The following is a 27927-nucleotide window of genomic DNA, read 5'->3' as shown; positions in this document are numbered from 1 at the left end:
GGCGCCGCCAATCGCGGGCGGCGGCGGCGGCGCGCGGGGGGCTGCGGCGACCCCAGCAGGCCCAGGCCCAGGCCCAGCCCCGGCGAGCGGAGCCGGGAGGCGCCGCCCTCCCCCTCCCCTCCTCCCCCTTCCCCTCCTCCCCCTCCTCCTCCTCCTCCTCCTGCTGCTGCCGCCGCCGCCGCCGCTGCTCCCGGCCGGGCCCGTCAACATGGCGAGCGCCTCGTACCACATCTCCAACCTGCTGGAGAAGATGACGTCCAGCGACAAGGACTTCAGGTGGGAGCCGCCGCCGGGCCCGGCCCGCCTCGCCTCAGGGCCTCCCCTGCCCTCCCCTCCCCTCTCCTCTCCCTCCCCTCACGCTGAGGAGCGGAGCCGCGGCCTCCGCAGCCTGCGGCGGGTGCGAGGCCCGCGGAGCCCGCAGGAGCGGGGCCTGCTCGGCGCCGTGCGGGACGGGCGGGCCTGGGGGGCCCTGGGCCTCGGCTTCCCGCGCCCGCACGGCTCCGGGGTGCTGCGGGGTGTGGGCAGGGGGGTGCTGGGCTCGCCGTGTAGAGCCTGGGGTGGGAAGGGGCCTCAAAGCCCACCCAGCTCCAGCCCCCTGCCATGGCAGGGACACCTCCCCCAGCCCAGGTTGCCCAAAGCCCCATCCAGCCTGGCCTTGAGCACCTCCAGGGATGGGGCACCCACAGCTGCTCTGAGCCAGGGCCTCACCACCCTCACAGTGAAGAATTTCTTCCTTATATCCAATCTAAACCCACCTTTTTTACTTTAAAGCCCTTCCCCCTTGTCCTATTCCTCTATCCCCTGACAAAGAGTCCCTCCCCAGCCTTCTTGTAGGACCCCTCTAAAACTGTGTGTGTCCAGAAAGGAGTCCAGTTAAGTTTTATGAAGGCGGGACTGGGATACGTATTTTGGAGCTTAGGATCTGTCACCAGACTGTTACTATTTATTGGAGTAACCGTTTGGTTACAGGAGATAAAATGCAAAAGATGTTGTATCAGGTAATGAAATAGCAGAGCAACTAAAAGCCACACAACTAAAAACAACTAAACAACTAAAAAAAAGAGACCCTTCACTTACACAGTGGCTCTAACAAACCATTAGGTTAAAGATAATTAAATTTCTTTGTCTGCATTGTGCGTACCCAGGAATTCATGTATGAAGCTTTCATTTGTTACAGAGAGTGGATCAATACAGGTAGGGAAAAGTCGTAGAACACACTTAGTGTTTTTTCCATTTTTGCACCTTTACAGTTCTTAGTTTGTAGTTAAAGGACACAGTTACGTCCAAAGCAGCCTCTTGTTAATATATTAAAATCTAAAAGAAAACAGGCCATGATTAAGTACCCATAGGGTTGGCTTTTGTCAAAACCATTGAAGCACAGGGCACAGGCATGATAAAAGTATATATTTTTTCTGTCTATCTCTTTCAGGTTCTCTAGTATGATGTTACCAGGAGAGTTTAGGCTAGAAACTTTGGGGAAGAAAAAGAAAAACAACGAAAACTGATTAGTCTGAAAAGATGCAGACCAGAATTGCCTGAGTCATTTAAATTACGCTTAAAAATAGATTCAAACTGTTTTCTGAATATTTTTTTTAGTTTTATCATGCTAATTTTTTTCTGTGAATAAGTGAGCTTTGCATTTAGTGCTTATGGGAAGGATGTCTTACAAAATATTGGGATGGATTTGCTTCTTAGTATTGATTTCCAATGATTTTAAAACTTTTTGCATAAAAGAGAGGCTATGCCTATCAGATGAGGTTGTAGTAAGTTGTTTTCCAAGCTACATGTAGTTTAAACTTGTTTTGTAGTTGCTTTAGGAGAGCGTACTCTGCAGATTACCCATTCCAGGGGCTTTGAACAACCTTGGGATTCTGAAATACTTAAAAATCATAACAACATAGATTAAAATCTGAATTAGAAACGGTAAAATGAGTGACGATGGACCTCTACAAACTGGCTGTTATGCAATGCTATGTTTTATGAAACCTCTGCATGTATCATGTATTTGCATAATGGATAAAATAGTTCTTAGTACTAGTAATTATAAGTGGATTTATTCTTAGACCGTGTGTATTTGAAGGGGCTCGGTGTAGTTGTCGATACCAGGGAGCTGACTGCAAACCACAGTTCAAGTAGCTATTCTACAGTAAATTCTAATCCACATTTTTTTTTTTTTGGATAAACTAACTTGTCTGATGCAATTGTTTGTGGCATTTATTGTGTGGAAAATTCAGTTCAAAGTGGGCAGTGATGTAAGGTGGCAGTTTACTTTGGGGCTGTGGGAGGAAGAGGATGGCTGCTCTGAGTACAAGGGGTGAGGAGCTACCGATGCGCTGCTGCTTTGCACCATGTAAAGCTGGTCAAAGGCCACAGCTACACCATTCAAAACTGTGTTGCTAAATACCAGCTCCTTCAATTCAGCGTTGCCAGTCTTCCCCATGCCACTCTGGGGTTCGGGTATTTTGTTTTTTAAATGTAGGAATCTGCCAGGAGGACTCCTCAGTTGTAGCCAAGCGCAGAAGTGCTGATGAGCTGAGGATGTTCAAGCTCTGCTTAGTTGAGGAAGTTGTCACAAGTAGGTGATGAGTGCATGTGAACTCAGAAGGCTAGGAAATGGGATTTATTGCCCAAGGAAGTGAGGGGAGGCTGTTAAGGTTTAAGAAAAAGAGGTAAATACAGCAGTGTCATGGAGATGGCTTTTAAACGTTTTAGTGCTGCTTGGCTTTGTGGATGCCCTTATTCCCGTCCGATCTGCCCCTTCCCTTTACTTTTCAAGTAGCTTTTTCTCTTGCTCTTCGTACAGGCTGGTGCCTTTCACATCCATCATCTGTTTATGCACACATCTGGTTCCTGTCAGATTACAGGCTTGCTTTGGCGGCGCTCTTGGAGTGAATGAAGAATGAGCGAGGGCTTCACTTATCTTAGTTAGAAACACCTTGAGACTGTTAGACTGGAACGGCCGCGTTACAAGACGGGATAAGTCGGGGTCCATTATTTGAGGGGAGTCATCTGGCATTTGTGATGCACGTTAAGATTAGGTGCTCTTGGCTTTCATTCTCAATAAAGAAGTATCGAGCAGGTCAGGCGGTGGAGATAACCTTCCAAGGATGAGCTTAGGCGATGGCTGCTTGGGGCTGATGTGTCGGAAGCCCAAATGTCAACCCTAGTTGTGTAATTAACAGACCATTTTTGTCTGGGGGCTGGGATTGGCATTGGAGCCCCTGGGATTTGTAATTGAGTAAGGCATCTCTGTTACTTTTCTTGAGAAGAAAGGACGCTTAGGAAAGGAAAACAGATTGGGAAACAGACTTTAGAAGGAAAAGAAACAAAAGGCATAAAAGAAGTATTTTTGGAAAGTCATTTCTCAGTATGTTCTTGTATTGGTTGGTGTGACGGTGGTATTGAATACTAAATGAACTGATAGGAAAGCTGATTTTGTTTTCCTGATCTCTCAAAAATTAATTTTAGACTTTAATGTCATGCCCTAGATTGAGGACTGGATAAACATCATTGGCCATTGTCTGGCTATAAACAAACCAGTCTGGACAGACAAAATGAAAAATTTATAAATCATAGCTTTCGCTTTTATTTCTCTGTTGATGTCTGTCATATTATTTTTGTGGGAGAATGTTTGAAAAACTGTATTATTCTTCTTGCTTAAGAAAAAAAATGTGTAGCTAGTGAGAGAACTACTTCCAATCTGGGAAAGCGTCAGTTTTCTTGCTGGAGATTATTTGGAGCGCAGCGTAAACATTGGGAGTAAAATTTGGAGCTTTCCTCACCAAGGAAAGATGATGACCTGACTAAAAGTTAAACTGTAACTTAAAATGACATTTTCTCCTTATTTATTTTATAAGTAGAAGAAATGCTGTTTGTATCACAAAGCAGGTAACTCTAATCCAATGTTAAGTGTGGTTTATTTGGTAACAAATAGCAGAAACTGAGAATCTTGAATTGTAGAGCACTGAATGACCCATATATATCCTTTTAGCAATAATTATCTGACTCTCTTTTGTCAGGTTTATGGCTACTAATGACTTGATGACGGAACTACAGAAAGATTCTATTAAGCTGGATGATGACAGTGAAAGGAAGGTGGTGAAGATGATCTTGAAATTACTGGAAGATAAAAATGGTGAGGTGCAGAACTTAGCTGTCAAATGGTATGTATTCTTTCTCTGTGATGTAAAAAATCATCTGTTGACTGAAAAACATAAAAATTTAAAAAATAAAGGAACACTGCTATGCAAAATAAACGTGAATCTGTTGTCCACATAGGAACCTTTGCAGGTTGTCTGCATTAATCATAACTTCTTACAGAACTATCTTTTGTCAACGTTGCAATTTAACATTTGGGGTTTAAGGGGACAAATACGGTGTGCAGTCATTGCTGAAGGTGTATGAACGATGTGCTTGTTCTCTGGTGATAAATCTTGAATGCTAAATAGATTTTCAAGATCATAGTTCCTGGATAGTTGCCACATTGATATTTAACTGTGAAAACTACTCCAATACTACAGTACCATGATCTGCCTTCTCAAACAGAAATAACATAACCAAGACTCTGTATTTACCTTTTAATCAAATATAGAACTTGCCTCTTCACTAGCATTTGAAATATTGTGTGAATGGTTTTACGTGCTTTACAGGAACCGCAGATGTTTTATGGGGTCAGGGTGCAGTTACTTGCTTTTCAGAGGCTTCTGTTGGTTCAGTGGCATTTCTTCCTCCCTTTATTTAACTTTACCTGTGGTGTGGCTTTTCTGGCTGTGTTCCACCTCTTTGAAGAGGTGCTACATTTATTATGACTTTTTGTACTTAATTCTTCTGACTCCTTTTGCCTTCTATAAGGAGGGCATCTCTGTTAAGAAGCTCCTGGTGTTCCTATAAGAATATTTCTTGTTCATGATCTTTTTTTAAATATCCCATCTGATCTACTTGAGTCTCAGGTTCTGTGAAGCATGTGTTGAAGTAAATGTACCACTGCAGAGTTTGGGACAGCTTTGAAGAAGTTTCACATTGTGACTAGCTCAGTTAGTTTGTTTCAGCTTGTTCTTTACAATTTGACCCATCACATCAACAAAGCAGAAAATTAAAGCCTGTGCGTACATAAATCTGCTTATATACTTACAAGAGGCGCTTGCTTTGGCTTCTGAAATATTTTATGTGATAACTAAAACCTTTCACAGAGGATCTAATACAAGAGTAGCAAGTTTCCAGCCAAAGTTTAATGTTCTGTGAGCTGTATAAATAATATAATTATCACAACTTTTTCACTACTCTTATAAGAGTTGCAGTTTTGTTGAAACATGTCTCCTGCCAGGTTTTCTAAACAACACAAACCAACATGTTGCTTTTGAATGTGAAGCCCTAAAACGTCAAAGTACCTTGTGGCACAGCTTAAGTTTTTTGGCTTGGAAACAGGGTGCCTGTGCTCAGTCAGAAGAGACACATGCATGAAAAGTATTAAGTAGATTATTATGAAACTTGGCTCGGGCTTAGAGCTGGCTTTTTGTAAAGTAACATTCTGTGGAAAAAAATGGTTGCAGCATACATGCAGCACTCATCTACAATGCATAGCCTGAAGTTACCCTGAAATTCAGATTAATGCACACAGTGTATATGTAACAATCTTTAATGACAAGGTTAGGATTTTGGACCTAAAGTACAGGTAACGTTAAAGACTTCAAAGGAAAGAGAATGAGGAAAATAGATAGCTGCCTGTGCATGTGGGCATGCCTTGTGCTTTTCTTATTAACCATTCTTCCATTTTTAAAGTTTGCTTTGACACACTGATAAAAATGCTTGGATTTAATTAAAATGACAGAATCAATTTAAAGTTTGGAATACTTTTAGAAAAAATCCAAGCAGCATTAAAGAACAGCATTAAGTTTCTTGTAAGGGGACAAGAAACAAGATGAAAAACTTCGCAGGAAATTGTGAGCTTTCATCTCGAATTTGTACCTTGAATGTATCAACTTTTTTTGGCATCCTGATCACTTGCAGATACACTTTTTTGGGAGGTGGGAGGGAAGGGGATGCAGATGGGGTGAGGAGCCAATGACACCACCGTAAAAAGGCACTTTTTTATTCAGGTAACTTAGACTCACAGTATTGTTCTGTCACAGTTTTAAGCCAGTCTAAGCTAATTCTGCTGCTATTCTGATGTTCTCCCCCTCTGTGTCCATTTTCTTGAGTGCATCTGGTTTTGTTGTAGACTGGTTCGGGGAGTTAGATTTCTTCTGGCTCAGCTCTCTCCTCCTACATTCAGATGAGCGTTGGTAGAAACAATACTGGGAGTACAGGATAGGAGAGGTTGAAGCACTGCTGAGCTGTAGTTTAAGGCAGTTTAAGGTGATCTAAACTAGATTTTCCATCTGCTACAACACTAGGTAGGAACCTAATTTGTTAATTTAGATTTTACCAGTGTATTTTCCCCTACTTCTTGGTTTTAAAATATTTTGTGTTGCTGTTCTTTATTTGTGTATTCCTGTTATGTGTTTGCTGCCACTTTCAGCTGAGGAAAGCATAAACTGTGTTTAGATTACCTTATTAAATTAAATGCTCTGGTGCTCTTTAGAGACTATCAGCAGGAACTTTCATCAGGCTGATGCTTGATGACCCATTCAAATATAGATTCCCTTTCATAGGAGTGCCTTAAAGGTACACAGAAAGCTCTGTCCTGCTGAATTTGTATTTGAGACAGCTTTTTTGGGGGGGGAAGAAAGATCTGCAATTCGTTGGGGAATCTTCCAGCTAGGTCCATGGAAGCACTGAATGGCAATGTTACTGATCAGTCCTTAAAAAGGAAAGAATCTCTTCAAGGAGGATTGTTCTTTCAAGGTTTGGTTACTGATGCCACTGAACAGAGAAGATTTGAAGTAACTCAGAGCAGTCATAAAGCAATGTTTTTTTCTTATGCAAGTGTAGTAACAAGTAAGTTTTGCCTTACCCACTAATCTCTTTCACATTTGGATAGGAAGTGCTCTGTTGGTTAAAATGCTGATGAACTTGTTTCTCATTATCTCTTCAAAGCACACTGGTGTTTTTGTTTTTGAACCTTTCAGCTATATCATACTGCTTTCGGATAGGATAAAACATGTTTGTCTTTGCTGAACAGCTTGAGAGTTCATGGATACTTGGGTAACTATCTTGCAAGATGGTTGTGGTGTTCATCTCTGAATCAAAATGAAAATAAATAAACTGATTTAATACTCTTGCATTAAAAATCAACCAGCTTTGACCCTACAGAGAAGAAAGGAGTGCAGTCATCAAACTTCTGTTATTTCAGGCAGTAGATGCAAACTAGGTCAGTTTTTTCACCTTGTCTGTCTTAAGAATATTTTAGTGTGTGTTGTGTTTTTTTTCTGAAGGACTTCTTTGTTCTGATGATCAAAGGCTGTTTTACAGTCAGCCAATGTAAAAAATACTACTGGATGTTCTTACACCATTCATGCTTTAAGGCTAGTTGTGTAGTGCCCTGAAAGGTACCCTGAGCACCTTATGGTGGCGGGAGTTTTACTGCCTGTAGCTCTATCCAAGGTTACCTGCATCTGGATTAGACAAGCGGTGTGGTTTGCCTGAGTGTGGGCTGGATTGTTTGCGTTTTGCTGCTGGTAGTGCTCTGCTGGCCCAAACTGCCATTAATCACTCCTTATGTTCAGTGCTGCAGTTTAAGGATGAACTGCTTCCCGGTCTGGTAGCTATTTATGGGGCGATACTCTGCCGTTAAAACCTGTGCTGACAAATTTGTATTGTTTCACGCTAAAAAGCTTCCTGAAACTTAAAATAAATAATCATTCATCGTACATGTATATATCTCAAAATATGAAATAGAAAAGTGGGATTGAAGTAACTACTTCCAGTGATTCCTCCCCTTGTCATCCTGTAGTTTATCTGCATTTATCAGCCTGACTTCTCCGGGCAGTAGTTCAACGTAGGGAACCCTGCCTGATGCTGCGAGTGTGAGTCATTAATGTGAGCAGGATGATGCACATATGTTGTGTGGCTGAGCTGGTTTAGCAGCTTTAAAGTGTTTTGGATGCTGTGCTAATACACTGTTATACATCCTGCTATATTGGTGATTTGAATCAAATACATTTATTTTCCATTTGTGAATTTTAACTCTTCCCTGTAAGTAAATGTGTTTCTTTGATAGCCATACTAATTTCAGCCTACATTTGGTTGTGAGATGACATCCCTCTTCCTAGCAGGGAGGGCATGCTACGAACACTTTTATTTTCAGATGTATATAACTTAAAGGAGATGCTGCTATAGTTGCTGTTTATTTCCATAGACAGCTGAAGGAGCTGTTGACTTTAAGGAAAGTTGGATGCAAATAATTGGAAAATGTGATTTTTCATTGAAAAGGAAAAGATCAAAGAGGACTTAATAATGAAAACGTACCTTCAAAAAAAAAAAAAAAGAGAAGTTGTAGTTTTTCTCCTTTTGGTAAGCTCGCTTCTGGAGCAACTTTTTTTTTTTTTTTTTTTTTTTTTGGTGGAAATACGGTCTGTCAGTCATTGATGCGTAAAAAGATGGTGTCAGCTGCAGATGCCTGGGATGTGGGAGGTGTATTTTCATAGAGCTGTGCAAATCTTTGCAAACTGCTAAAGCAGGAGACCCGATCTTCATATCAGCAAAAGGAAGGCTGACATTGCCACCTGGAATCTCACCAACCAGATCGCTTTTGATTAATAGAGAGCGAGCTTGCTGTCTTTTGGGATAGCTACTCTGAGGGCTACCTGTAGTTTTGAGATATTGCTGTTATTTGGTTTTATATTAATGTTTCTGTAATTGTACATCTGCTTGTTTGTGCTTCTGTTTACGATACTTTGTTGGGGTATGAAGCGTTATGGATGCAAAATAGTTCCCACAGATTCTGTGGTCACACCTTTCTGGACTGTAGTCTTGACTGAAACGCACAGGGAATTTCCTCTCTCCAGACTGCTGTGGATGGTTGCCATACCTTGGAATTGTGATTGTTTCTGTTTACGTGCTTTGTGCTTGTGCTGCTTGCAAAACAGTTATGCAGTGAGAGTAGAGCAGTGCAGTGGTGCTGTGCATAGCCACTGACTGCCAGCGGTGTGCTCTGGAAGAGGAGCTAGTGATGGGAAGGCTTGGTTGAAGAGTGAAATTAGGTTGTGGAGAAATCTGAGAGCTTTTTGAGCAGCTGGAGAAAATGTTTCGACTTCCAGGGATGCAGTCAGGGATGGCTTGGCCTATCTGTGTCTGAGAGAAAATTCTTGGTGGTAATTTGTGTGTTGGCAGATGCTCATCTACAAACTTGCCAGGGCTTTTGTACTGGGGGGGGAGAAATTGTCCTCGCTCATAGCAGTGTCTAAAAATTACCCTAAGACTGCAGTATTCATTTATCATGATTGAAACAATAGCATGACCAGATTAAGGTTGTGGGTATGGTCTTCTAAATGCCTACTCTCCGGGATGTAGCAGCTGTGGAGATGGTTAGCTGGAATGTAATGGTGTTGGTACTGCCCCTGGCCCTCAATTAAAGGACAGTGCCAGGTTAGGGCTCGAGTTTTGCTGTTTTTAACCAAAGCTGCTCTGTTAGGGCTGTTCATTTCTGCAGGAGTAAGCCTGCCTGCTGAAGCAGGTGAGAAACCGTTCCATTGCATCTTTGTTTCTGTGCACTTAAAGGGCTTCTTTTTATGCCTTTCATCCTGTATCAGTCGGTATCTCAATTAACACTTCTCTTGAAATTACCTGCATGCGGAACCTTCTAGAAATGTTATACCAAAGCTGTTTTTATGTTGTTATTTTTAAGATAGCTGCATCTCTGCAATTCATTCTATTTTGCAGAGCATTTTACAGTCTTCCTCAGTTTACGGCATTGGGGCGATCATAATGTATGTGGCCTAATTTGGGGAGTTGGCCTCAGTGTCAGATTTGTTTGAAGATTTGTGCTGTAATAAAAAAAAAGTGTAATATTGCAGTGCATGTTTTTGGTAGATATGCTTTGTCTATGCTTTTTTTTTTATTCCCAAATTGCAGTTATTTTGAGCAGGCTCTATGACACAAGTAGGGTGTTGGTGGCAGGGAGAGAAACCATTCAGATTATACTCTGTGAAGGAAGGCCTGGAAAGGAGTAGGTACGATTCTCTTGGGAATGAAAGCATGTTCCAGGGCTTTTTCTGTAGGTGCTGTGCCTCAAGTGCTAACGTTTTGATTTCGTGGGGGCAGGGTGTTATGAGTATTGCCACTGAAAGAGAAGCTCATAGGTTTGCCTAACATAGTGACAGACCACTGGTGCCAAGACGTTGGAACTTACTCTGTGGTTACTATCATAATGTAAGTTACACATAGTGCTTGAATACAAAAGTTTGCTTTATGTAACAGATAAATTATTGCATGTGCTTTTCTTGTCTGCACTTGCTTGCTGCCTTTGCTTCTGTTGGGCATTTCTGATGACAGTTAGCTCTTGCTACTGTGACTTGTGGACATGGGGAAGAAAGGTAACAGTAATGGGGGGCACGTAGAGCAGGCTTTAGGGGTGGAAGGCGTATGTTGTTGCCCTCTCATGTAGAGCCATGTCTGCTAGCTATCTTAGAGTGAAAGCTGTAGATCTCGGGCCTTTTAGTCCAGCTGGAGTCACTGGCTTGCAGTCCTCAGAGTTTAAGCCTAGTCTTCCCATCTAGCTCCCTCCAAAATCTGTGTCTGGTGTTTAGATGGGGCTGTTGGAACGTGGTCTTTTTTTTTAAGAGTGGAGAAAACGGGTGACCAGATCAGGTGGACAATGATTTTGAAGGCCCACAGTCATCCTGTGGTGGGAGCTATATGGTGAAAAAGGGTGGCTTTGGAGTGACAGAGAGGACATAGACAGTAAGAAGTGTGAAAGGTGTAGGGAACTTGGAGCGTGTTTGGAAGCTTTTGTGGCAGGAGTGGACAACTTGATGCTCAGAGACAGGATAGAAGACAGTTTCAGAGGAAATTGGAACATACGGGTTTATATTTACCCTGTAGGTGCTTCTAAACTGTTTTATTAGACTGTTCTTGTCTCCCCCCTTGTAAAGTAGAAAGGACAGTAGCTGCATCCAGAAAGAGGAATCAGTAAAATACACAACTTCAAAATGAATAAATTTATGTTTGACTGTACATTCAGAAGTTAATTCATTAAGGTCTGAGGTGCCAAGTTGCATTTCAGTGAGAAAATCCAAAGCATGTATAGGTTGACAAGTAAAATTAATAGCAGGTAACATTTTGCTGTTGACAGCTCTTCAGAATTGAGGTACGCGTCCTCAGATCTCCACTGCTAAAACAATCCAGAAATTGGTCTCCCCAGCAGTACCAGCAAGGTAATAAAAGCGTGGGGTTGTCTTGCTCTGCCTTGGCAAATACAGCACTGAGCTCCTAAACTAACTTGAGTGCCTGTATGCTGAATCCTGTTGCCTCAAGCCTTTCCTTCTGAATGCGATGGGTCACTGGTGTGTTCCCCGGCAGCTGCCTTCCTGACAGTTTTATTAGCTAGTGGTGAACCCAGGATCCAGCTGTGTTCTTGGAGACTTAGGCTTCAGCTCCAGACCCATTTCCAGTAAAACAAGACAGACTGCTTCGCTTGTCATCTTGTGTGCTTGTCTCAATACATATACAGCGACTTTTTCCTTTAGATTATGAAGACTCAGCGGCGTTTTTTCAGTCTTAAAATACTCGTGGGTTTTTATAATACAGTAATGTGGGAATTAGATGATTTAGGCTTAAAGTAAGCTTTTGCCTGAGTGGCATATCTTGATTTAGATTTTGGACTATCTGCTTTCAGAGTAATAGTCTTTATTGACAGATGAGTATCTTGCCAGATATCTTGGACAGAATTTCTGCTTGCATGTTGATTTTTATTTCTTCTTTTGTACGGTTGACTTAGTGCCAGTGTTTTTTTTTTTTGTTTTTTTTTTAATATGAAACTTGCTCTTTTAATTCAGAATCACTCTCAGAATCTTAGGAAATAAAGCCAAAGCATTTTTTCCCTGCTGTAATCACTGAAAGGAAATACTTTGCATCTAGATTGCTTGCTTCCAGTAATCTAGTACAACTCGACTATCATGTATTGCGCTTCTTCATTTACTAGCACCGCATGCTGCTATTTGTTACTCGGGGTTTTGCGCTACCATCATCTGGCAACTCCATTATTACATTGGCTAATCACATTTATGAAGTTGGAAGTTCTCATCCCACCTTTTTCCCTAGTGTCTTGGGCTTGTTTTTTTGTTTTGTTTCAGTAAAATGCTTTGAAAGGGTAGTTTAGGGAAGAAGAAAGTTATCTACCCTTGTTTCAAACTCACTTGTGACCGAGCTGTTCTAAAAGCTTGATAGCTGCTATTTGTTTCTGATCAGTGAAAACTGAATTATAAATTAATGCATTACAACTTTTTAAATACTATTTTTTTTCTGACCATGGGAAGACTGTCTGTCTTTCTCCAGGGTTCTGCCTTGACAGTTGACAAGTATTTAGATTAGACAAATACTTCTAGTTGGAAGTTGTTCTGTTGTTAATTATGTTAATCTGTTTTACAAGCAGATGGTGCAATTATTTGTAAAACTTATGCATACTTCAGATGTTTCAGTAATAATATGGCCCTAAATCATTGCAGCCTCAAAAATCCAATGTACTTGTAGTAACTGGTGGCATGGATTTGAAAACTTAAACTTCGCTTCCTTACACTTAATGTTATTTTGATAACAAGTTTGTTCATCTTTTCTTGTAGGGTTTCAGTTTGGTTTCAGCTCTCCAAAGTTACTGTTTACTAAGCCTGCAGAGATCATTTTATTCTCTTCTTAGCTTTGCTAGAATAAATCTTAATGAAAAGCAGATGTATGCAGTATTAAAGTTCAGTGCAGGGAAAAAGCTATATGGAGGCATCATATTTTAACATAGTCCTAATAGAATTGGTTTGCAATTGGCTTAAAGATGCTCCTTTTCCTGCATTTGTTCATACACTTATTTCCATATGCTTCAGTTTTATATCTGTGGTTTGTAGAGTGGTTGTCTGTGTACATTGTGTACAGTGTTGAAGGGCAGATTTAAAAAAAAAAAAAAAAAAAAAAAAAAGGATTTGGATCCTCCCTTGTGATCTGCAGAAACATCCCTGGCTTCTGGCTCTGTTGGTTGCAGCAGGAGGCTGCTGCAGCTCTTGATGCCACTTGATCGCTCTGGCGTCTCAGCAGAAGACCACACAGACCTGATGAAACCCTTCCACATCATGTACTGCGAGTTGGGTGCTAACTTACACAAAAACGGCATCACGACAAAGTTTAAGCTTCTAAAAAATGCTTCCAAAATAATAACCTTGCTCAAGTCTAAGTCTTTCCACTTCCTGAAATCATAACCCGGTGAGGTGAGCCCTTCATATCAAAAGTTATCTCACTCATCAGAGTTCACACTGAGGGTGCATGTAGAATCTCTTGAAAACCTTCTGTGCTTTCGTATTGTAGCTCAGGTTGAATTTGATGGTGATGCAAGCTGAAGCATGTATCATAGGTGGAAAAGCATTCAGATGCTGCTGTGAATCAGGCTGTAGGATTTTCTTGATGGGACATCTGGATCAGCTATAAAAACATAACCTGGGGAAGGTCTGTGCTCCAGACCAAGACAGGGTGCTATCCATTATCCCTTTAATTGACCTGGAAGAAAAACTAAGTAGTGTTTTTCTCGAGATGCATCTATGTTTCTGTGAATTCTGCTGGTGAGCTTCACTTCTAGTTCATGGTTCCCATGTTTTCTGTAGATGGTCCTCACTACTGCTGTCTCCATTTTTGCCTCGAGCCATTGCTTGTTCTCCTGTGTGGCTTGTATGCAGTTCCTTGGTCTGCAACCCTTGCTTTTGTCAGGGTCAGTCCAAAACTGAAGCCTGCAGAAACTTACTAACTCGAGCTTCCTATTGCATCTCACCTCGTGTTGATGTTACGTTAGGAAGCGTGCTTTGATTGGGTGTAATGTGATAGATTTCCCTGCAGAGGGAGAACAGCTGGCAAGATCATTGTGCAGAAGCTCGTAGAACAACGGAGCTGTGTCTTTCAGAGATGTTACTGTTTGTGCAAGTTGACTACTGTTTTTTAATGGAACACACAGCTTAAAATACTCATTCTGCAGAATTTGACATGTTTGTTGTTAATGTAGCATGTTTGGGGGAGTGGAATTAAATTAAAAGAATTGGTCAAGTCTTTCAAAACTGATTTTCCATTTCTGAGGTGGTTTGAAGGCAGGTGTTTTAAAAGTTTAGGGAGAAACTAGGTAAGCAAACCTGGAGTGGAGAGGGAAAAAGAGTGAAGTCTTGTTCTTACGGAGTCTTTTCACAGGTGAATGGAATTGTAAAGTAACTTATTTTTACAACGTAGTGTTCCTTGTTTTGCTAATCTAACTTTGGTGATTGTGGCCAAGTGCTTACACTACCACTTCTGTGTTAGAGAAAAACTAATTGTATTGTGGTTCTTGATGTTAGTTTTGATTAATTTATGGGATCTGCTGAGTACTGAAATCATGTCTTTTTTCATAACTACTTTTATTGCATAGTGGCTAATAGATGTAATCAGATCATGTATCGTATAGTAATTAAACACAGTGAGAAAATGCATTAACACAGCAAGAACGTGGGAATACTTTTGATACCAGTACAAAGCAAAGAAAAGCAGATGGATGGCAGCATCCGAGGCCATAGAGAGACAGATGAACTAGACTTCACCAGAGACCTGCAGCTTCAGTGTTTTGAACAAATGGGAACATTTGACTAGAGATATAAAATTGTCCTGATTCTCAAACAGAATAACTAAACCCCCCAAATTTGGTGATGTTTTTTATCGTTCCTCCAAGTGCAGTGTATAAAGGGGGTGCTTGGAGTCTGTAAATGAAGACCAAGTCATTGATTTTTATTTCACTGTTTGCATTCAGTTAAGGCACTCTGAGACAGAATGGGTCTGTCAGACTGAACCCAGGTGTTGTCTAGAATAAAGAAGCAGTAATCGAGAAGTTTGCTTACTTGTCCAAACTGTGTGGATGGACACTGATGGTCAAACGCATGAACTGGTGTCTCTGGCTAGGTAACTTAGTTATAAATCTGGGCATTATGTATGATGAAGTTAAGAGGGACTCAGACTTTGAGACTGTGAAGCAGAACAGTTACACAGAAACTGTTTCCATCAATGGATTAAAAAAACAGATGAACTAAATCAGTAGTTTGTTACTAGATCTAAGGTGAGTTTATCAGCCTAACCAGTTGAAGGTTTTGGGATTTAAAAATTCTGCTTTGTATTGCTACCAAAACCAATCTAAAAGTTTGTGACTTCAAATAAAATAGTGAAATAAAATGAAGGATTGAGGGTTTTATTTAAGGTTACAAGCCTAATACCTTTCTTTTGTTTATACAGCCTTGGCCCTTTGGTGAGTAAAGTAAAGGAGTATCAAGTGGAGACCATTGTAGATACACTCTGTACAAACATGCTTTCAGATAAAGAACAATTACGTGACATTTCAAGCATTGGCCTTAAAACTGTGATTGGAGAACTCCCCCCAGCTTCCAGCGGTAAGGAGCTTGCTATTCAAGATATTCTTCTGTTTCTTCTGTGACTGTACTCACAGATTTTGCTGCTTTAAAAAACTTTTTTTTTTACTGAAGAATTGTATGGATAGGGAGAATTAACTTGCAGTATATGATCATTGGTATAACAAATCGAGTGTAAAAGCTCCTATCTCAATAATTGTGTGGTGGAATGTTTCTAGACTCTAGTCACAGATAAATCTCATCTTGCTTTTTGGTTGATAGTATACTTTTAAATTGATTGTAACTCATTTTTCTTCAGTGATCTGATTTCTTGTCTCAGTTTAGGTAAGTGTTTTGGAATGTACCCAATGTTTCTAACAATTGCCTGCTAAATTAATGCAGTGCTTACCTGCAGTTTTAAATGAGTGCAGTCTTTACTCCAAAGCTGATGTTAATGATGAATAGCTCATCATTGTGGTGTTACATTTTTATTCAAGTGGTTTTCTAATACTGTAGGTTACCGTATGAATGAGAATAGAAAAGTGATTAGAAAGGTTTTGGACATGCAGTTTTTAGAAGCTGAGGTTTCTTAAATTAAAAAACAAAACACCAAACCCTCTGATTTTGACATCCTCTATTGGAAGTCCACAAGGAAATTATGAATTTATCAGGTAGTGGTGAGATGCAAAAACTTATAAATAAATAAATCACTTGAAGCTTTTATTATTCTTTTATATGCCCACATAAAACAAAAGCAGATTTTCAGCTGCATATAAGGCTCAAAGACAGCAAAATCTTTCAGTATAAAAAAAAACAAGCTATATTTAATACAGGTTGGAATGATATTAATTACACATTTAGGGTTAAAACAAACAAACAAACAACAGAAAACTTAATGCAAATGAAGATGAGTGCTAGCCATTGGGAAACATGAACTGCTTCACAACATTACACTAAACAATGCTGGGAGTTGTGTGTATGGTGGAGGGAACCTACGTAGATACAGTGAAGAAATTTTAACTTGAATTTTAAAATACATTGGGTATATATTTTGTCCTTTTTTTTCAAATGTTGCAGCAGTATTTCAAGTAGATTTAAATACCTTCTTATGCAAAATCATTCTACAATCCTGTTTCATTTTACAGCTGTTCTTTAGAGGTAGCTTTATCTACTTCTGTGCTTCCCCTTACCTTTTAGTTACTCCTTTATTTCTACCTATATTCCTTTTACTTATTGCTCTGGACTGGTTTTGGTCTTCACTTTCCTTTGCTTGCCCTGCCAAAAGCAGTGTCCTTTCTGTTGTGCTCACCTTCGGAATCTAAAGCTATCCTACTCAGTATGTTTCTGTGTAGTCTTCCAGTTCTAATGCAGAGCATAATACTTTACATTAGCAAAGCAACTGGCTGTTCAAGCTTGTTTTGTTGGGTGTGAAAGCTTCTTCGTATTATGTTCAGCTTCTCGTAGTGACAAAGGATATCTGGTGTTTAAAACCTGTATTTTTCTCATTACGAAAACGCTGAGGTTTTGTTGTACTTTCAGGTTCTGCATTAGCGGCTAATGTTTGCAAAAAGATCACAGGGCGTCTCACTAGTGCTATAGCCAAGCAGGAAGATGTGTCTGTTCAACTGGAGGCGCTGGATATCATGGCGGATATGCTGAGCAGGTAAACATCCCTCTTCCGAAATGCTGGTGAATGCTGATAAAACACTCCTTAAAGCTTGAACTTTTTAATCTTTCAAATATTACATATAAATTATTTTAAGTTAAGTAAAAAAAAAAAAAAATGGCAAGATACTAAGTTCAGATGAAGCCTCATTTTCAAAAAAAAAAAGTGAATGTATTGAAAATAAGTTGGTTGATAAACTGATGATTGCTTCATCTTCTCAGAACTGTAGCTTTAAGCTAATTTTCAATGCTTGTTGCTTTGAAGGTATATTTTAAACTCCTTTGTTGTGTTTAAGCATTTGGAATGTTTAAAAACTTAATTGTAATCTCTGTGATGTTTTGAAAATATTTAAAATAATTCTGGTAGAGTATATGAACAAAGTTACCTAGATTCAATTGGTTTGAGTTTGTGTTTTGTCTGTTTTAAGGCAAGGAGGACTGCTTGTTAACTTCCATCCTTCAATTCTGACCTGTCTGCTCCCCCAGCTGACTAGCCCCAGACTTGCTGTGAGGAAAAGAACCATCATTGCTCTTGGTCACCTGGTTATGAGTTGTGGCAATATGGTTTTTGTTGACCTCATTGAACATCTGTTGACAGAGCTGTCTAAAAATGATTCCATGTCAACAACTAGGACCTATATACAGTGTATTGCTGCTATCAGTAGGCAAGCAGGTCATAGAATAGGTAAGAAAATTACATAAATTATCTGTAACTAAAAAGTGCTTTAAATGAGAATAATGACTTTGCTAATATTCTTTTATCAGGTGAATATCTTGAGAAAATAATTCCTTTGGTTGTAAAGTTTTGTAATGTAGATGACGATGAACTACGAGAGTATTGCATTCAAGCCTTTGAATCCTTTGTTAGGAGGTAAGTAATTCTCAGGTACCTGTGTGATGTACCTATGTGTTGTGTACTTTTTTTTTGTAAGTGTCAACTGGTAGTCTCCTTGGTACAATGTATTTTTGCAAGCTTTGATCTGGAACTGTTCCTATAACTGTCTTAAATGTTAAGCAGTATGCTTAACACATATGTCTGCACTTCATAAACTGTCTACTGTGCCAGGCTGTCCACTGCTAATGAGGGATAAAAACAAAAACTTGATATCCAAAGGCATGTCTTGGTCTTGTGCAATCTTCCAGTCTAATAGTTTGGGTCCTTTCTGAAGTACAGATTCAGATGGATGCATTCAATGACACTTGCCTTGGCTATAACATCTTCAGAGTGTAAGATGTGATAATTTCATCTTCTAGGTAGAAATGTTTAAATTCTTGTAGGTAATTTCACTTTACTTTTATTTCTGTACTATGCAGATGTCCTAAAGAAGTTTATCCTCATGTATCTACTATTATAAACATTTGTCTTAAATACCTTACCTATGATCCAAATTACAATTATGATGATGAAGACGAAGATGAAAATGCTATGGATGCTGATGGTGGTGATGATGATGATCAAGGTATGTTTGGTTTTTGGTGAGGGGGAGAGAAAGAGCCTGTGAACTTGCAGTGGTCTGAGAAAATGGGTGGTATTGCTAATAAGTACAAGTATTTGAATGGCTTGTATATTTCTGAATTCATTTTTTAAGATGTGTTTAAAAACAGCATATGAACTCATTTAAAAATAAATATACAATAAAAGTACTGGATGTTACTGCTGGAGATAAATACTTCCAGTGGTGAATGTAAAGTACAAGAGAAATACTTTAAAATACTTTGAAAGATGGAAAAATGAGATGGTAAAAGCTAGCAGCATCTAAAATGGATGATTGAATTGAAGAAAGAAATGTGTTGGTTAATGAATTGAAAATACATATTTGTCATGGGAAAGACTTCTTAATACTTCCAATATATAAAATATCATTACTTAATGCATACAATCTAATACATTGAAAATTGAAAGATACTCAGTGTTTTTCTGTTAGGATAAATGATTTTGACTGAAAAATAGAAGGTATTTATTGTTAATATTGTGGCTAAATTCTTTGCGGTGTATAAGGCTTATGAAAACTTGGATACAAATAATCTGAACCCAGAGCATAACATTATTATTACTTTAAGATTGAATGAGCTGCGTAGTTGTTGCCTTAGTCAATTTGTATTGCTTATTGTATGTTTTCTGTGGTCATTTTGGGTATGATTTGGTTTGATGTATTCCTAGAAAGAACTGAATAGAATAATTTGTTGAATCTTGATCAGTTAGTAGCTGTTGCATTGTTGATTATGTCATGGAAAAAGAAGAACATGCTTTAAATCAGTAGTCAGGCTGTAAATGCGATGGGAACCACCTTGTCCAGTTCCCAGCTTAAATAAATACATGTGTAAGACTAGTGTGAGAAAATGGTAGAGAAAATAATCAGTCTTAAGATTTGGGCAGTTCAGAAGCCTTTTATGTATGGTTTGTAACGTACTTTTCCACCTGTTACTTTGAAGTGCCTCACACAAAGAAACAAAGAGTGTTTTTATTGGTTGTTTAAAATAAAACTTGATGCTGTGATTGTCTAGATTTGAACATATGCATTTTTTTTTCCTAAGGGAGCGATGATGAATATAGTGATGATGATGACATGAGCTGGAAAGTGAGGCGTGCAGCTGCTAAATGTCTGGATGCTGTTGTTAGCACACGACACGAAATGCTTCCAGAATTCTACAAAACTGTATCTCCTGCTTTAATAGCCAGATTCAAAGAGCGTGAAGAGAATGTTAAAGCAGATGTCTTTCATGCATATCTTTCTCTTTTAAAACAAACTCGACCTGTGCAAAGTTGGCTTTGTGATCCTGATGCAATGGAGCAGGGAGAAACACCTTTGACAATGCTTCAGAGTCAGGTTGGTCATAAAATTTTTGTTATCTTGTTGAAGACACATTGAAGTTGTCCTGTTCATATGGATAGCTCCTGAAATATGCTGTGCCATACTTTTGTCATTTGAAGATTACAAATTATTACTGTAGTACTAACAGAGAGAGTAAGCCCGGGAACTGGCCTAGAACAGTACAGCAGTCTTGGAAACAAAAATTACTAGCTCATGCAAATGTGTTTAGCTGACTTGTTCTTTACTCTCACCTGTAAAAGTCGTATGACCTATGTAGTTCTGCCATCTTACCAAAGCAAAGTAGTTCTTTTGTGTGCTCTAGAACGTAGGCAAAAAGTCTACCGATAAAGATAAACAACGTTTGCTACAACGTTTTATTTGCAGAATAAAAAGGGTAGTGTCGTCAAATGGCATTTTCCTTTTTCTAAGTTTTGACTAGAATTTGACTAAATTTTCAGTTGTTGCTCTATATAGTCTTATTAGTGCAAACCTAATTTTTATGTGTTTCATCTCACCTTTTGAAGTTAAATTGCTGTTTACCAATTGCTGGTTACCAATTATTTTAGAATCTTCATTTCCTACTGTTTATATAACAACTCCGATTCTGTGGAGAAATCAGAAATAGAGAAAGATGTGTCCTAGCCTTCTATATCCCCCAGTGATCAAAGGTGAAAGAAATGTCAGCTACTGAATCGATTAACAGATGTGTGATGGTTACAGGTTCCCAACATTGTTAAAGCCTTGCACAAACAAATGAAGGAGAAAAGTGTGAAGACCCGTCAGTGTTGCTTCAACATGCTGACTGAGCTAGTAAATGTATTACCTGGAGCCCTAACACAACATGTTCCTGTACTTGTACCAGGTATGAAAAACATACTATTAACCTAAAGATTTACTGGCAACTTGGTTATGAAGTTTCTAAATACAAAAATCTTCAATGTGCTTTTTACAAAAGCTTTGAAGTGTTGTTTCTATTTGAAGAAATTGGCAACATAATCAGCTACTGTGTGAATACTGTGTGAAACCATATAAATATTTTAGTGATACATATCCATTAATCTTGAAAACAAGCGTTGGCTGTAAGCTTGACATTTTTCTTCTATATTTTGATGAAAAGTTGATTTGCCTCTCGTTGCAAGATCAAACGCTGCCCTCTTACATCAAAAATATTGCCCATATTTTAGCTTTTGGAGCCTAAAATGCTGACTTTTGAAGTAAAAAGGAAAAGTAAATTTGGAAAAGTTAAGGGTACAGGTTACCTTTATAATTAAGAAAAGACATCACAAACCATCAAATGGCCCAGGTCTTCTGTGCAGAGAAAGTCTGAAAAGTAATTGTTTGAATAAAGTGGTGAAAGGGGCTTAGAAGCATTCAAGAAATGTTTTCCTGCACCCAACCTGACACAGTTACAGCTATCTTTGTTCAGAAATTTTGAAGTGTTCTAACAGAATATAAATACCCTAACCTAAAAATACATTTTTCTTTCTTCCAGGAATAATTTTTTCACTGAATGACAAATCAAGTTCTTCTAATCTGAAGATAGATGCTCTGTCCTGTTTGTATGTGATCCTCTGCAATCATTCTCCCCAAGTCTTTCATCCTCACGTTCAAGCACTGGTACCTCCAGTTGTAGCTTGTGTTGGAGACCCGTTTTACAAGATAACATCAGAGGCACTTCTGGTTACCCAACAGCTTGTGAAGGTCATTCGTCCTTTAGACCAGCCTTCTTCCTTTGATGCTACTCCTTACATCAAAGATCTCTTTACTTGTACAATCAAGAGATTAAAGGCTGCTGACATTGATCAGGAAGTGAAAGAAAGGGCAATATCTTGCATGGGTCAAATAATTTGTAGCCTTGGTGACAGCTTGGGTACAGACCTGCCTAGTACACTTCAGATCTTCCTAGAGAGACTGAAGAATGAGATCACTCGGTTAACTACCGTGAAGGCCATGACACTGATTGCTGGTTCTCCTTTGAAGATAGATTTGAGACCAATCCTTGGGGAAGGAGTTCCTATTCTTGCTTCTTTTTTGAGAAAGAACCAACGAGCTTTGAAACTGGGTACTCTTTCTGCTCTAGATATCTTAATTAAGAATTACAGTGACAGCTTGACAGCTGCCATGATTGACGCTGTCCTGGACGAGCTTCCACCTCTTATTAGTGAAAGTGATATGCATGTGTCGCAGATGGCCATCAGTTTTCTGACAACACTGGCTAAAGTATATCCTTCCTCCTTGTCAAAGATTAGTGGGTCCATTCTCAACGAACTTATTGGGCTGGTGAGATCGCCTCTACTCCAGGGTGGAGCACTTAGTGCCATGCTAGAATTTTTCCAAGCTTTAGTTGTGACTGGTACAAATAATTTAGGCTATATGGATTTACTGCGCATGTTAACGGGTCCAGTGTACTCTCAGAGCACAGCACTTACTCACAAGCAGTCTTACTATTCCATTGCCAAATGTGTGGCTGCCCTTACTCGAGCCTGCCCCAAGGAAGGACCAGCTGTTGTAGGTCAGTTCATTCAAGATGTCAAGAACTCAAGGTCCACGGATTCCATTCGGCTTTTGGCTTTGCTTTCTCTTGGGGAAGTTGGGCATCACATTGACTTAAGTGGACAAATTGAGCTGAAGTCTGTAATATTAGAAGCATTCTCTTCTCCTAGCGAAGAAGTCAAATCAGCAGCATCTTATGCATTAGGCAGTATTAGTGTTGGCAATCTTCCTGAGTATCTGCCATTTGTCTTACAAGAAATAACCAGCCAACCTAAGAGGCAATACCTTCTTCTTCATTCCTTGAAAGAAATAATTAGCTCTGCATCAGTGGTTGGTCTCAAGCCATATGTTGAGAACATCTGGGCCTTACTTCTGAAACACTGCGAATGTGCAGAAGAGGGTACAAGGAATGTTGTTGCTGAATGCTTGGGCAAGCTTACTTTGATAGACCCAGAGACTCTGCTTCCACGACTCAAGGGATACTTGGCATCAGGTGAGTAGTAATAACTCATGTATATGTTGTAGCAAATGGCCTTATTCTATCTGTTAATAAATCGTTTTGTTTTTGCAAGTGATTTGCAAGTTCTGTGATACTCCTCTTTTACTCTCCCTCCCTGCTTCTGCACCAAGAACATGGAGCTTAGATCCATTTTGCTCTAGGAAGTTAGTCATACATAACAGGAATTACTTTATAATCTTTCTTTTGGTATGAGTATGGTATTTTAATTATGTTACATTCAACAAAGCTATAAACTTAAGTGGAAGAGCATGGGCAACAAAGGGACAGCAGTGTTTGATAGACTAATTATAATGCATTGACATTTTAAGTAAATTACAGTATCCCTAATTTTGGACGAGAATTCTAAAATTTGTAAGTATTAAGAGGAATCATTGTGTATAATTCATGAATCAGTTTCACATCAAGAACTGTAATGATGTAAAGTGCATCATGAAGAAAGCAAAAAGGAAAGTTGCTTGTAGGCTTGTGTGAGATGAATTAAAAAAGTCTAATATGCTCATTACTTGAGTTTTCTGTGACAGAAGATGTGTATTACAAATATTATGTTGTTGCCCCCTGTTTAAAATGCAACACCAGTGCATCTGTGGAAGTAACATTGCACTGCAAGTAATAAGTAACATTTATTTTTCAGCTTTCTTAGGAGTATTAAAAGGTTTAGTTGTGCTGTTTTATTGTTACGTACTCATGATTTTATTTCATATTAGGATCCTCATATGCACGAAGTTCAGTGGTTACTGCTGTTAAGTTCACTATTTCTGATCATCCACAACCCATAGACCCACTCTTGAAGAACTGCATAGGTAAGTTATTTGCTTTTAGTGACAACCTCTAAGTTTTCCAGTGATTAAATTGCATTTAAAATGTTTTCTTTGTGCTTTCAGAAAAAAACATTGTGTAGGTACCAGAAATAGCTGCTAATGTTAGCTGTTGCAACAGTTATCAGGTGCTTCCTTAATAGGCAGATGTTTGTATTAATTCTAGCATGTTTGAATTCTGAGTAGTAAAAAATATGTGATAAAAGTGGTATGTATTGAAGCTGCGATGGGCAAAGAACACAAAGAGTTAGGGTATTTAGGATGGTGCCTAAAAGCTGATTTCCTTTCCCATGCTCTTGCTGAATTATAGCAGTTTGTTGTAGTAAGGTACTGTCTTTAACCAGAAGGGTAGTTGTGGAAACGTTTGACATTGTCACTTAAAATATGTATATACGTGAATGCTGGGTGACTTGTAAATGTAGATCCTTGTGATTCTGTAGTGCTGTGTGGTCTGAAAGTTATTGGGAGCATGTGTAGTTATTACAGGGATTGAGTAACCAGAGTTTTGATTATGAGGGAGCTTTGCAATGCTCATTTGTATGATAGTCCTGTAGATTTGTTTAATATGCTATGGTGAATGTTAGTTTTGTAGTGGATATGATTACACTGTAAAATCTGTACAAAGCTGTGTATACTACTGATTATAATGGGGAGGCGAAGATTCATCTCTAAAAACAGTTTGGTAGAGAGCAACTTTTTTATTTATGGTGAAGGTGTTGTCAGCTGCTGTATGTTACTTCCATCACTAACCTTAAATAGTTTTTAATAGTATATAAAGTTGGTTGATTATGCTTGTGGGTTTTTCCTCCTGCTGTTCCTCTTCCGCTGAAGCTGCCATGCCCCTTTGGTTTCTGGAAGTATTTACTAAGTATTGAATACTCATACAGTATTGAATACTCACACAGTCAAAAACTATTTGTATGTAGTACTGCAAAAATTTTGTTTAGTTTTGTTTAAAAATAATTTTTAGTTTTCTTACCCCTTTTTTATTGTGATTATGGAATTCACTTGTTGACAGTCTGCTGTTTTCCTCCTTTTAAAATTTTCAGCTCTTTTAAATGTTGGGGATGAAAATACGATATATTCTTGCAGGCATTTATTTTACCAGGGCAGTGCTATAGAACTCCAAAATGTCCAGTCTGAAAATGCACTGAGAGTGGGGTGGGCTGAGAAATGTGTTGTTACATCTATATGTACTGAATAGGCTTGTCTTCTGGTGGCTTAGCAATGTGTTGATTTGTTGCTGTGCACAATTGCAGGTGATTTTCTGAAAACGTTGGAAGACCCAGATCTCAACGTCAGGAGAGTAGCCCTAGTGACGTTTAACTCAGCTGCACACAATAAACCATCATTAATAAGGGACCTCTTAGATACTGTGCTTCCTCATCTGTACAATGAAACGAAAGTCAGAAAGGAACTGATCAGAGAGGTATGTTAACTAAGAAAAAAAGGGCTAAATTGACATAAGTAGACTTGGTTATTCTAAATACATTACTTCTTAACTTTAATTTTGAATTTGCCAACAGGTGGAAATGGGACCATTTAAGCATACAGTTGATGATGGGTTGGACATAAGGAAAGCTGCTTTTGAGTGCATGTATACTCTTCTGGATAGCTGTTTGGATAGACTAGATATATTTGAATTCCTGAACCATGTTGAAGATGGCTTGAAGGACCACTATGATATTAAGGTTAGCTGTCTTTTTTTTTTTTGTGTGTGTACACACAGTGACTCAGTAAAAATATTTTAAATAGTGTATAGACTGAAATGGTAAAAATACTACTTCATATGTTTAAAGAAGTTTTAAATAGCTAAATTTTTAAAGTGTTGCTGTTAAAGGTTACACAGCATTCTAGGAATTTCTCTTCACATGCTGAGCATAACTGATTTTTGGGATTGTTTTTCTCTCAAACTAGATGCTAACCTTCTTAATGTTGGTGAGACTGTCTACTCTTTGTCCAAGTGCAGTACTGCAGAGATTGGATAGGCTTGTTGAACCTTTGCGTGCTACATGTACAACTAAGGTATTGTTTTAAATTTTAACTTTTGCTTGTTAATTACTTAGTATTATCTTACAGGAGTATAAACAAATTTGTGTATGAAGAACAATTCTGAGAACTAGGTGTATTGCTGCAGCATTTCTTGAATTGCAGTTCATAATTTGCAATAGGTAAAATAATACAAATAATATGAGCCCTTATGTGTGTTACCTTTCCTTAAATTACAAATTGAAGAGTAAACTCGTTAAGCTTCTTTTTAAAATCCTCTACTTCTTTGACGTTCCTTTTATGCCTTAAAAATCTAGCTGCCACATGGACAACTTGTCTCATTTCATTATAAATTGTGAAAGTATTGAGGGGTTTTCTGACTTCTGATAATTGTTATTGCAGTCAAAAATCGTGTGCTGAAGGATGGAGGCTGTGTAAAGGGGTGCTGTTTTTTTCTCCTTTTGTCATTTATGTTATGAGACTCTTGGTTCTTGGCACAGTTGGTCTCCTCCTATACCTACTGTTGTCTTGATCCACCTACATACTCTGATAGTGATTTAATGCTTAATTTACTTTTCTTCAATACTGTAATCTGTTATTTTTTGAGTCAAGAAATTTGACTGCTTTTAACAATAGTTTGTTTTTATCACTGAAATCAAACAAGACTAATCAATTTTTTAATAAAGGTTAACTCTTTTCAAAAAATTCTGTTCTCTGGAGGCTGGAAGTGTTAATACCATTTCAGTGTTGTTTCCTGACCATAGCTTAGAGGTTGGCTGCTAGAATTGTTTTAATTTGATAATTGTCTTGGTAACTCACAGCTTTTTTTTCTGCTTACTTTCAGTGTTCAAGTTTCAGTCTGTTTTTAAACTGCTGGTAAAAAGTCTGCTAAAAAGTACACATTTTAAGACCTTTAAAACTATTGTGAAAGTTGTCCAAAGCTATGGAAGGAAGTAGATCTTCATAAGCTGTCTGTGTTAAGGTGGGTGTAGAGGGAAAGTTGAGCTAAATCTTCAAACAGCTTCTTTTTTTTTTTTTTTTCCTGTAGGTCAAGGCAAATTCAGTGAAACAGGAGTTTGAAAAGCAAGATGAACTGAAACGATCAGCTATGAGGGCAGTAGCAGCGCTTCTAACCATTCCAGAAGCAGAGAAGAGTCCATTAATGAGTGAATTTCAGTCACAGATAAGCTCTAACCCTGAGCTGGCAGCCATCTTTGAAAGTATCCAAAAAGATTCATCATCCACTAACTTGGAATCAATGGACACTAGTTAGATGTTTGCCCAAAATTGGGACCATTATGTTGAACCATAAGATGCACTGAATTGACAGGTTATGAGTAAGAAGCAGAAAAAGTATCTAATCTACACATTGTTCCACTTTATTTACCTTTATGGAGACAGTTGGCTTTTCCCATTGTTGCTTTTCTAGCATTTATTCCAGAAATGTATTTCCATAATCCAGAGTTTGTTAACCACTCTTGTTTTAGTGGATTTGGCCACATTTGGGAATTAAAAGTTGACGCATGGTGTATGGAAATAGGTTCCAACATCCATTTGCCCTGTAACATTTAGGATTAAAATGTTAAAATTTTGTGACCATGATTTTTTTTTCTTTTATTCACTCTCTACTTGTAAACAACAACAAAAAAGGTGTGTGTGGGGGAAGGTGGGAATCAAGCATCCAGGTGCACCATGTTTTTGTATAACTTTTTATTCGTTTTTTCATTTTGTTTTATCTTCATAAATTGGTTTGGCTGGCAGATAAATTCTGTGTAAGATTTATTATATTAAAGAGAGGGCTTGGGCACAGTTCAAAAAAAAAAAAGCAGACATAAATGTCATTTTTAAAGGTGTGGGGATTAAAAAACAAAAATCCTTGTGCACACTAATTTTGCATGAGCAAATTTACAAATATATATATTGTCTGTAAAACAGCATGTGCAGTTTATTCGTAATACAAGTTAAAATAAGTGCTACTGTATCAGTGCAGTTTTCAGGTATCTTAACATACAAAACATTCATACAGGAAGGGAGGAATGAAGGTTAGTTGTTTTAACCTGGGTTTTTGAACTGCCAATAGCATGACCCTGCAGATTATACTCGCAGCAAATATGACAGCTTCTGCAGTTTTCATGGTTTTTCAAACT

The 27927-nt window shown here is 38.6% G+C and overlaps 1 protein-coding gene across 1 annotated transcript; it reads left to right on the top strand.

Annotated features, from left to right (window-relative positions):
* Positions 1-119: 119 nt before the first annotated feature.
* On the top strand, positions 120-27382 carry CAND1 (cullin associated and neddylation dissociated 1). The gene is made up of 15 exons (XM_084492301.1): positions 120-276; positions 4020-4163; positions 15373-15527; positions 17025-17148; positions 17579-17835; positions 17916-18021; positions 18465-18610; positions 19686-19978; positions 20684-20825; positions 21456-22949; positions 23681-23776; positions 25051-25220; positions 25318-25482; positions 25709-25816; positions 26829-27382. The coding sequence occupies exons 1-15, from the start codon at positions 209-211 to the stop codon at positions 27051-27053; spliced, it is 3693 nt and encodes a 1230-aa protein (XP_084348427.1). The 5' UTR covers positions 120-208; the 3' UTR covers positions 27054-27382.
* Positions 27383-27927: the final 545 nt, after the last annotated feature.

The sequence above is a fragment of the Aythya ferina genome (genome assembly GCF_964211825.1).
Source record: "Aythya ferina genome assembly, chromosome: 1".
In the NCBI taxonomy this organism is placed as follows: domain Eukaryota; kingdom Metazoa; phylum Chordata; class Aves; order Anseriformes; family Anatidae; genus Aythya; species Aythya ferina.
Note: the sequence above shows the minus strand (reverse complement) of the source record. Positions and strands in the feature narration are given on the sequence as shown.

What these genes read in the sequence shown, in the direction of transcription:
- CAND1 (XM_084492301.1), top strand. Translation starts at nt 209, where the DNA reads ATGGCGAGCGCCTCGTACCACATCTCCAACCTGCTGGAGAAGATGACG. An exon ending in TTTGAATCCTTTGTTAGGAG is followed by an intron (nt 18,022 to 18,464) that starts GTAAGTAATTCT and finishes TGTACTATGCAG; the next exon opens with ATGTCCTAAAGAAGTTTATC. An exon ending in CAAGGGATACTTGGCATCAG is followed by an intron (nt 22,950 to 23,680) that starts GTGAGTAGTAAT and finishes ATTTCATATTAG; the next exon opens with GATCCTCATATGCACGAAGT.